Source organism: Octopus sinensis, linkage group LG6 (genome assembly GCF_006345805.1).
Source record: "Octopus sinensis linkage group LG6, ASM634580v1, whole genome shotgun sequence".
In the NCBI taxonomy this organism is placed as follows: Eukaryota; Metazoa; Mollusca; class Cephalopoda; order Octopoda; family Octopodidae; genus Octopus; species Octopus sinensis.
The window spans coordinates 113,106,415-113,117,719 of NC_043002.1; the positions used below are offsets into that span (position 1 = coordinate 113,106,415).

General features: G+C 38.6%; 1 protein-coding gene across 1 annotated transcript in view; it reads right to left on the minus strand.

The window, feature by feature from the left end:
• Positions 1 to 11,305, minus strand: part of LOC115212908 (laminin subunit beta-1) — a 92,601-nt gene that overhangs the window by 67,096 nt on the left and 14,200 nt on the right. The window contains exons 2-5 of the mRNA XM_029781724.2: positions 10,793 to 10,913; positions 5,650 to 5,838; positions 1,953 to 2,132; positions 556 to 665 (exon numbers count right to left, since the gene is read on the minus strand). Coding sequence (XP_029637584.2) covers positions 556 to 665; positions 1,953 to 2,132; positions 5,650 to 5,838; positions 10,793 to 10,913 — 600 coding nt within the window. The remainder of the gene's footprint in view (positions 1 to 555; positions 666 to 1,952; positions 2,133 to 5,649; positions 5,839 to 10,792; positions 10,914 to 11,305) is intronic.

Sequence of the window (11,305 nt, forward strand, 5' to 3'; positions counted from 1 at the left end):
ATGGATGGATGAGGAGAGATATGTGAAGAAGTACCACTCCCAAACAGTTGAAGGAATCTGGGTTAGAGGTAGACCCAGGAAGACATGGGATGAGGTGGTCAAGCATGACCTTCGAACGTTGGGCATCACAGAGGCAATGACGAAAGACCGAGACCTCTGGAGATATGCTGTGATTGCAAAGACCCAACAAATAAAGTGAGTCCACGGCATATCCTACGCCAGCTTCACATAAGCAGCAGGATGACCTGCTGTGCTTACCTTCGATTGTAGGGTGACCTGCAGTGATTGAGGAGACCTTTGAGTCAAGTACATCAACATCCAACATAAAAATAAAGTGGAAATGGTTGGCGTTAGGAATGGCATGCAGCTGTAGAAACACTGCCAGATCAGACTGGAGCCTGGTGCAGCCTCCTGGCTTCCCAGACCCAGGTCGAACCGTCCAGCTCATGCTAGCATGAAAAACGGATGTTAAACGATGATGATGATATATAAACACACAGGCACATGTGAGTATCATGTAAACAGTTTCCATTAGTGATTATCAACAAAACTTACGAAACATTGGTCACACTGCTGTCCTGTGACATAACGTTTGCAGAGACAATTTCCTGTAGACTTGTCACAGCTGTTCCCAGGACTTGTACCAACAGCATTGCACACACAAGCTATAGAATAAACAAATATGACAATTTCAATAAACACACTTATACCACTGCATGCACAAACTCACACAAATACAGTACAGTGCAGATAATACACACATATACACAAGATAGAGAATACACACACACATATAGTATAAGAAAGCCTAGCAACAGCAAGAAGAAAATCACAGTTCTAAATATCAAAGAATTCTAAATACTAATCATTAAACTTTTGACTACCATGTTCTTGTTTCAATTATTTTTGAAAATAATGAAGGAATTTAGTAAAATAACTGTCATTATTAACCTGTTGTCAGGAACAGAAGTTAAGATGAAATTTTGATGAAAAACCTTAATTTTGATCACTTAATTTAGAGCCTTGTATCATAGAACCAAGGGCAATCTCACGTAGGTTGTTTAACCCTTTCGTTACAGTATTCATTTTGAGATGCTCTGTTTATCTTTCATTTACTTTAAATACAACAAAGAATTTAGTAAAATAACTTAAGTTATCATTAAGCTAGTGTTAGGATCATAAATTGCGACTAAGGTTTGGAGGAAGATTTTAATTCAGAACTTATGAAAACAAGACATTTATACTACAGAGCCAGAGCCGGTTTTGGCCGGGTTGGTAGCAAAAGGGTTAATCATTCTAATATTGCCTTTGATAGTTAAATGGTTGAGGAACTGGTCTTGGAATAGCTCTATTATATTAGTTCAAATCCTAACATATTCCTCGTTGCAACCTATTACTCTTTTACTTGTTTTAGTCGTTTGACTGCGGCCATGCTGGAGCACCACCTTTTTTAGTCAAGCAAATCGACCCCGGGACTTATTCTTTGTAAGCCCAGTACTTATTCTATCGGTCTCTTTTGCCGAACCGCTAAGTGACGGAGACATAAACACACCAGCATTGGTTGTCAAGCAATGCTAGGGGGACAAACACAGACACACAAACACATACACACACACATATATATACATATACATATATACGACAGGCTTCTTTCAGTTTCCGTCTACCAAATCCACTCACAAGGCTTTGGTCGGCCCGAGGCTATAGTAGAAGACACCTGCCCAAGATGCCGCGCAGTGGGACTGAACCCAAAACCATGTGGTTGGTTAGCAAGCTACTTACCACACAGCCACTCCTGCGCCGTTTCCTTATTGTCTCGCTGATGCCAAGACGTATATTCTACTAAAAAATATTTCTTACAGCCACTGCAACTATTTGTAAACCTACACAACCCCCGTGTTAATGAAGTCAGCATGAAATAGCAACAGTAATAAATAATCAAGACACTTTACCTTCACACCCAAATGGGTTGTCTGTATTCAGATTCCAGAAACCATTAGCACACGTGTCACATCGATTTCCTGCCACATGGCGCTTACAATCACATTTACCAGCTTTGTAACGCCCATCAGAACTGGTGTAACCATGACACTCACCACCTTTTTCAGATCCAGATGGATCACAATCACACTCTGAAAATTATGAAGAAAATGGATTTGTGTACAGTAATAGCTGTATTGCTGAGACTATAAAAATGACAACACATAAATGTATAATCTCTCTCTATATAAAGCTGAAGTTGTCTGTGTATGGCAGGTTTGGTAGCCTTCAACTAACACTATCTCCTCCGAGACCCTGCGGCGCAAGTTGACCAAAATTGAGAGTATAATAGAAGAAGGCTTGCTCTTCATTCCGTAGAAGAAAAAATTCAAATCAGACCATGTTAACACCAAAAATTATTTACATCAAAAGGGTGCTTTTTTTTCTATGAAAATCCCTATTTTTTTACGATTTTTATGACTGCTGTGTTGCCATTTTTTGGTGTATTTCAACCAGAAAAATGTTCACCTAAAGAGAATAACAAGCTACATAATGCAAAATTTTTACTTTTCAAAAATTCCAATTCTAAAGGTTCGAAACAAACCCGAGCAACGCCGGGCGATACTGCTAGTATTATATGAATACTAGCAGTATCGCCCGGTGTTGCTCGGGTTTGTAAGGGAAATAACTATATAAGCATTTTTAGAGAGTTATAGCCAAAAAATAGCAAAAAAATGCATTAAAAATGAAAAAAATATGGTGGTAAATTTTTTTTTAAATCGTTGACTCATCGTAGACATTTTTAGAGAGTTACTTCCCTTATATAATAGCGAAAAAAATTCACTAAAATGGAAAAAAATGGTAAATTTTTTTTTAAATCGTAGACTCATCGTAGACACGCGCTAATACCCAGAAGGGCTCGATATGAATCACGACTATAAGATACCCGGTTTTGGTTAAACTGTACCGCAAAATGTGGGAGTAGTTAGGAATCTAAATCGTAGGAGACAGACAGCACACAACCTCACTTTTATATATAAAGATTATACTGTGCAAAACTTAATTTTTAAAAAGTTTCCTTTCCACTGATAAATTGAGAATACTCTCAGTTTGAGATAACATTTAAACAGTATTCTGAGAGCACAGACTAGCAACCAGAACAATTCCTGTGCACTGTTTCCTCACTTATAATTATCATCCATGAGTAATGGACTACTACAAGAATATACACGATACCAATGTCCAATTCAAAGCAAGAGAAAATTTGGGCCTGCATAAATGATGGGGGAAAGAGGTAATATTTTACATAAACATTTAATGCATTTACAAAATAATGAATTCATTAACTACCAGCTGTTATTGCGAGCTGATGAAATAAGGTCAATGAAATGGTAATCACAAGTTGTGTCTTAAGTTCTTACAATCTTTCTAAGCTAAGTTTAGAAAAATTCTAAGTTACTTACAATCATCTACCAAATGCATAAGCACTGACTTTATGGATTAAGACTAATGCTAACTTATAAATATTCCCTAAAGGAATATACTAAAACAGTGGTGATGGTCAGGACAATAGTAAGTTTTTGAGTGTTTTTTAAAGAGAAACTGTTATAGACCTCATTACATTAAGTTTGAATCACATCAGGGCTGAATGCGGTTCTGATCCTTCTGGAGAATCAATAAAATAGGCAAAATGGCAAGCCGAAATCTATCAGAGATGGCTTACATCAGCAAATGGCAAATAGCTAAAGTTCACAACAAAGTAAGTTTACTTATTTCATCCTGTGAATTGTTGTGGCTGAACTTAGAAATTAAATACTGTTTAAGTTCAGTGCTTTATGAATACAACAGTTACCCCAACTGTATTCTTCTTAATTGGGTGTATGTCTGTATGACTGGACACTTTTAGTAGTTAAGCACAGCTTTACCTCAGTTTTTTCCCAACCACTTCTTATGACCATACTGAGTGGGTAGCAGCAGACATAAAAACAAGTAGATACAATGCTAGAAAATGGGTGAGATTACCTGGTAGCTTACTATATTGAGAAGAAAGAAAGGGAAGTATCTATCATGGATGACATTTTCATAAAAATGTTTCAACCAATAAATGCTCTGCCATAGAAAACACCAAAACCAAACATTGTAGTAGGCCCACTCATATGACTAATATACTGTTAACTTGTTTTAGCTTCAATTAGCTTAGAAGACTCAATGATAAGTGAGAAGAGAGGTTACAATACTAAATAAAAAGAAAAGACTCCAACTTCAGAAAACCCTAATTGTGAAATATAAAATCAAAATGAAAATCGTGACGCAGATCTAATGGAGCATAGTGATAGAAAGAGGGTTGAATGATTGAATAGAGCCCCTTTTCACAATACCTTATTTTGTACCTCATTATTTGAAATTCAATGTTCCATCAGGGCCAACTTTGTTCTTGCTTTAACCATTCAGCATTTAATCTGGCCACATCCAACCCAAATACTCTATCTGCTTTATGTTCAAACTGGCTAGATCCAGCCTCTTACACCTACCCAACAACCACATGATCGAAATCTTGAAGCTATGTGATAATTCGTGGTTAATTTAAAACAATTTCAGCTTTACACACTTAAGTTACTAACTACAAGTACCTTGGTGCATGGATGGAGAGTAAAAAGGACTTTGCTGTATGGAAGGCACTTGCTCGGAGTGTATGCCACAAACTGCATAAAATCTCAAGTTCTAAGATGGCATGTAAACTGAAAAGTTAGTTTTGTTATATGGTGCTGAAAGCTGGACCCTCACCAAAAAGCTTGAAAAAAACTAACAGTTGCCACACAAGAATGTTAAAAATGGTTCTGAATAGTACATGGCAAGCTCATTTGACCAACAAGCTGCTTTATCAATATCTACCCAAAGTGACTGAGAAGATTCAGCAGAAAAGAATGAGAATTGCTGGTCATTACACCTAGAAGAGCCTGTGTGTCAACTGGTCTTATGTCAATGAGTTGAAGGAAGAATTAACAGGGGAAGAAAATATCTAACTTATGTGGACATCTTGCTTCAGGACAGTGGAATGACAAATGCTGATGAATTAAGAAGATGCATGAGTGAACTGTGATGGAAGGCATGCTCGTGTAAAAAGCACCATCCGATCGTGGCCATTGCCAGCTTCATCTGGCCCCCGTGCCGGTGGCACATAAAAAGCACCATCCGATCGTGGCCGTTTGCCAGCCACGTCTGGCCCCCGTGCAGGTGGCACATAAAAAGCACCCACTACACTCTCGAAGTGGTTGGCGTTAGGAAGGGCATCCAGCTGTAGAAACACTGCCAGATCAGACTGGAGCCTGGTGCAGCCTCCTGGCTTCCCAGACCCCAGTTGAACCGTCCAACCCATGCTAGCATGGAAAACGGACATTAAACGATGATGATGATCTGAGAGGACAACCAAACTAAACTAACTTGAAACAATATGAATAAATAAGCATTACATTTGACAGAGTAATCAGAATGCTAAGGGGTCAAAAGCAAAAATATTGAATCAGTTTATTTTCCAGCAATGTGATTGGAAGAGTGAACCCTTCTTCTTAATTAATCTTTAAACACAAGTGCTTCAAATAACTAACAAGATGTTACTTTTGAAAATAGGTTTCAGTTACAAGAGACAATGTAGAAAAATCCCATACATACGTCGACAAACATCATAATCAGTGATTTCTCTGCTGGGGTCTTTGTAGAAAAATGGTTTGCAAAACTGGCAGTTACGGCCCATGGTATTGTGTGTACAGTTATCACAAACTCCTCCACTGACACGGCCAGTTAATTCATAAACAGCAGGATCAAAGTGACATTTTGTTGCATGATTGTTACAATTACATTCTGCAGAAGAATAAAAGGTATAGAAATACATCAAAATATGGCAGAGGTACATGGCAAAAGCAAAACAACGGAAAACAATGCAACAAAGATCACTTAATAAAAATAGCAAATATATCAAAGAAATAATAAAATTCAAATATGAAGTCCCACTGAGTCACTCAATCTGCTAGAAACATCAGCTAAATTTCCCTTAAATCTTTTCTATTAAAGGAGAATACATTTGACACTAGTCCCTGATATACAAAAAGATGGAACATAAATTGCTTTGATTTTAAGATTGCCCTGCCAGGGCTAACCTGGGACTTACCAACAACTACTAATTATTGTATTGTACTTATCCTTTACTAAATGTGCATTTTCAAATATTTCCAAAGTATCCCTATTTTCTCTTTAGTAGGAACCGTTTTTAGTTTCATGTTCTTACTAGACTGGCCCGACTGGCTTCTGTGCCGGTGGCCTATAAAAAGCACCATCCAAACGTGGCCGATGCCAGCGCCGCCCTGACTGGCTTCTGTGCCGGTGGCACATAAAAAGCACCATCCGAACGTGGCCGTTGCCAGCGCTGCCTGGCTTCTGTGCCACTGGCACGTTAAAAGCACCAACCGATTGTGGCCGATGCCGGACCCCCCCCCCCTGACACCTGTGCAGGTGGCACGAAAAAAGCACCCACTACACCCGTGGAGTGGTTGGCGTTAGGAAGGGCATCCAGCCGTAGAAACTCTGCCAGATCAGTCTGGAGCAGCCCCTGGCTTCCCAGACCCCGGTTGAACCGTCCAACCCATGCTAGCGCGGAAAACGGACGTTAAACGACGATGATGATGATGATGACTAGATAACATTCTACAAAACTTCGATTACCTTCATATGGGCAGTCATGAATGGATCATTTTCTCTTAATACTATAACATTTTACATTTTGCTTTGAGGATTTCACTTTCTACCATTGTTTATTCATTTTGTCTTAGACTTTTGCAAAATGTAATATTCCTTCTTTTCCTAGAATAATTAACTAATACAATCTTGGTTATTTTGCTTTGCTAAATAAAGTGTTAGTTCAATATTTTAGTTACTTTCCAATCTCCTACGCTGGTTACTCCTCTCTTCTACAAAAACACATTCTTTTCACCTAAGAGAATACAAAGAAAGAAGCAAGTCCAACTTTCATATTCCAACTGATATGTTAGAATATCAATTTTATCTTTTGTGGAATGCTAACAGCATTCTCATCATCACTGTTTTTGGTAATTTTGCAATATTCAGTTATGAATCTTTACATTTTGTGTTCAAATCTTGCCATAGTTAACATTACCTTTTCTCCTTCTGGGGTCAAGAAAATACAATACCTGTCAGGTACAGTGAACAATGTAATGTAATCAACTGTTCGTCTTTTCCCAAAATTTTTAAGTCTTGAGATTTTGTTAGAAATTATCATTGTTTTGTTGCTGTTGTCATCATTACATATAATTAACAAAGCAAAGTATTGGACAAAATCATTTGCAGTACTTTTTCTGGTTTTATACATTCTGAGTTCAAATCTCATTGAGAACAACCTTGCCTCCCATTCTTCCAAGATTGATAAAATAAAATAGAAGTCAAACACTGAAAACAAAAATAACCAAACATTTCGCTTCTCTTAACTTTTCTGACCTTCAGCCTCTGTTAAAATTCATTATCATCATCATTATCATCTCTATTAATGTGAGTATTCTTGATTACCAAGGAGTTGAATCCAACCAAATTATGCACTAAATTATGATGTCCAATCAAAACAAGATGTTACTGATTAGATTGAAAGAGATTCTCTGAGGCTGTAACCAGTTTCAGCCGGACAAGTTTTCACAACTTGTAGATTATAATTGTATATTGTAATATATTCATGGTTTTGTGAAAGCAATGAAGCTGGTGACTTGCCATAACATGTTTATACATTTTTACGATATAGTAATGTCCAGTCACTGTCAGTTTTTCACTCCATGCTCCATGACTTCATGAAGTTTTTTTCATTTTCATTTTATATCATACATTTTATTAACAACAGAATCACAAGGCTCTTGGTTTCCAGAATGCCAATCATGGTTTAACGTATTTCCATTGAGAGTGACGAGGAAGCATCTGCACAAATTGACTGGAATATTGTAGTATATTCTTGCCAATATACTCTTTTACTTGTTTCAATCATTTGACTGCGGCCATGCTGGAGCACCGCCTTTAATCGAGCAACTCGATCCCGGGACTTATTCTTTTGTAAGCCCAGTACTTATTCTATCGGTCTCTTTTGCCGAACCGCTAAGTAACAGGTACATAAACACACCAGCATCGGTTGTCAAGCAATGCTAGGGGGACAAACACAGACACACAAACACACACACAAACATATATATATATACATATATACGACGGGCTTCTTTCAGTTTCCGTCTACCAAATCCACTCACAAGGCTTTGGTCGGCCCGAGGCTATAGTAGAAGACACTTGCCCAAGGTGCCACGCAGTGGGACTGAACCCAGAACCATGTGGTTGGTAGACAAGCTACTTACCACACAGCCACTCCTGCGCCTACATATGCATATTAACATGCACATGTACACATGTCCTGTGATTTTTAGAAAAGATACGCAATATCTCTGCACGTAATGAGAGGTAACTAAAAGTGTTGCTATCCAGAAAAGCATCCAGCTATAAAACACTGCCTCAAAATATCGAATCAAACCCATGCTTGCATGGAAAAGTGGTATGGGAGGAGACACTTCTCGAAGGAGTTGTAGAGCTGGCTGTGTGACGACATACACCCTGTTTTAGGCACATGGCTTAGTGGTTAAGACATTTGGATCATGATCATAATGTTGCGAGTTCGATATCCGAAAGCACATTATGTCCTTGAGCAAGACACTTTATTTCATGTTGCACCAGTCCACTTAGCTGGCAAAAATGAATAGTACTTGTAATTCAAAGGGCCGATTTTGTCGCATTCTGTGTCACACAATCTCCCTGAGAACTATGTTAGGGGTACATGTGTCGGTGGAGTCCCTTGCATGTTAATTTTATGAGCAGGCTCCTTCACTGATTGAATCAACTGAAACACTCATCATCATTACCAATGGAGTGCCAGTTTAGGCATTTCAGGTCTGGTTGAAGCCCTTGGCTTTCCAGGTCTGACCACCACTGATTTCTTTTTCGGAGGAAGAAAGAAGCCGATAGAACTAAAGAAATAAAAGAAGAACCCACTTCAGTACAGAATTCGTATTTTACTTATCAACCTAAAAAGAATGAAAGCGATGTTGGACTTCTGCAGGATTTGAACTCAGAGTGCACAGAGCTGGAGCAGGTACCTCAAAACAATCTATTTGAAGCACCAAGAACTCTGGAAATTAATCACCTTGGATCATTGGACAGATGGATACATTCATGCACCTATGAGTTCATAAATGTGCAGGTATGTGTGTGTATGTGCATATACTCTTTTACTCTTTTACTTGTTTCAGTCATTTGACTGCGGCCATGCTGGAGCACCGCCTTTAGTCGAGCAACTTGACCCCGTGACTTATTCTTTTGTAAACCCAGTACTTATTCTATCGTTCTCTTTTGCAGAACCGCTAAGTAACGGAGACATAAACACACCAGCATCGGTTGTCAAGCAATACTAGGGGGACAAACACAGATACACACACGCGCATATATATATACATATATACGACGGGCTTCTTTCAGTTTCCGTCTACCAAATCCACTCACAAGGCTTTGGTCAGCCCGAGGCTATAGTAGAAGACACTTGCCCAAGGTGCCACGCAGTGGGACTGAACCCAGAACCATGTGGTTGGTAAACAAGCTACCTACCACACAGCCACTCCTGCGCGAATATCTTTTACTGTGGTTAAGAAATTTGCATAGTATCTCAAGCAAGTGTCTTATTACAGCCTCAAGTATCAACCAAAGCAATACGAGTAAAATTTGGGACTCAGAAACCATGATATGCATTTATATGCATGTGTCTGTGTGTAAGTACGCTTTCAAGAAGAGATGGCAGAACAAAAATTGATGTGTGACATTTGATTATATTCAGATCATATCCATTAACCAGATCAACTGTGCTGTTCCTTCTCATGAGTCTGACATGATAATTAAGTATCAGATAAAGTACTGAGCTTGATAAGATCAGCTAAGTCTGAGATCCAAGCCAATAAAAGAATGGAAGGACATAATCTATATATGTGTATATATGCAGCAATGTGCATGTGCAAGCACAGCTGCAAATATATGGAATGGAGAACAGTTGAATAGTTAAGTACAAGAAGATTTAATGAAATAGCACCATCCGTTCGTGGCCGTTGCCAGCGCCGCCCAGACTTGCCTCGTGCCGGTGGCACGTAAAGAGCACCATCCGTTCGTGGCCATTGCCAGCCTCGCCTGGCCCCCATGCTGGTGGCACGTAAAAAGCACCATCCGTTCGTGGCCGTTGCCAGCGCCACCCCGACTGGCCTCGTGCTGGTGGACGTAAAAAGCACCATCCGTCCGTGGCCGTTTGCCAGCTCCATCTGGCACCTGTGCGGGTGGCACGTAAAAAGCACCCACTACACTCATGGAGTGGTTGGCGTTAGGAAGGGCATCCAGCCGTAGAAACACTGCCAGATCAGACTGGGCCTGATGCAGCCTTCTGGTTTCACAGACCCCAGTTGAACCGTCCAACCCATGCTAGCATGGAAAGCGGACGCTGAATGATGATGATGATGATGTTCCTCATAATTCTGTGTCCCAGGCACTCCAAACAAGGGGGTAAATATAACAAGGGCAACTATTACAGGTGAGTAATAGTTATTTCTTTTTTGGAAGATTTATTAAGACTATTCATTCAAAAAAATACTTTAAGAAACAAGGCTTGAATTCTTATTTTTTTAGTTACCATGATGTATAGGATAAACCAATGTGTAATGGAAAATATACATGTGGTCATACTTACTCCGACATGCATTTGGTTGCTTTTCTCTCGCAGGTCTCCATGGAAGATCGTTATAGAAGTCTTCACATCTTTCACAGTTGTAGCCTGTTGTCTTGTGCGTACAATTACATTTACCATGAACCTAGAAGAAGAAGAATATGGCACTGATTCACTTCTGACATCAACTCAACAAATTTCTTTCTTTTTTTTTTTTTTTTGCTGAGTGGGGGAGAGAAAATGGGAATGAAAACAGCAGGAGAAAAGGGTGGTGCAGGAAAAGAGAATGAGTCATAAGACAATGTATTCATAAAGAAAAACTGAAAAAATGTTCTTACATATCTGTCAATTCAGTAGTTTTATTTGACCAAATATAACAGGAGATCTAGTTGAATGAAGTATATATATATATGTATATATATATATATATGTATATATATATGTATATAATATATATATATATATATATATATATATATATTATATATATATTATATATATTATATATATATATATATATATATATGTATATATATA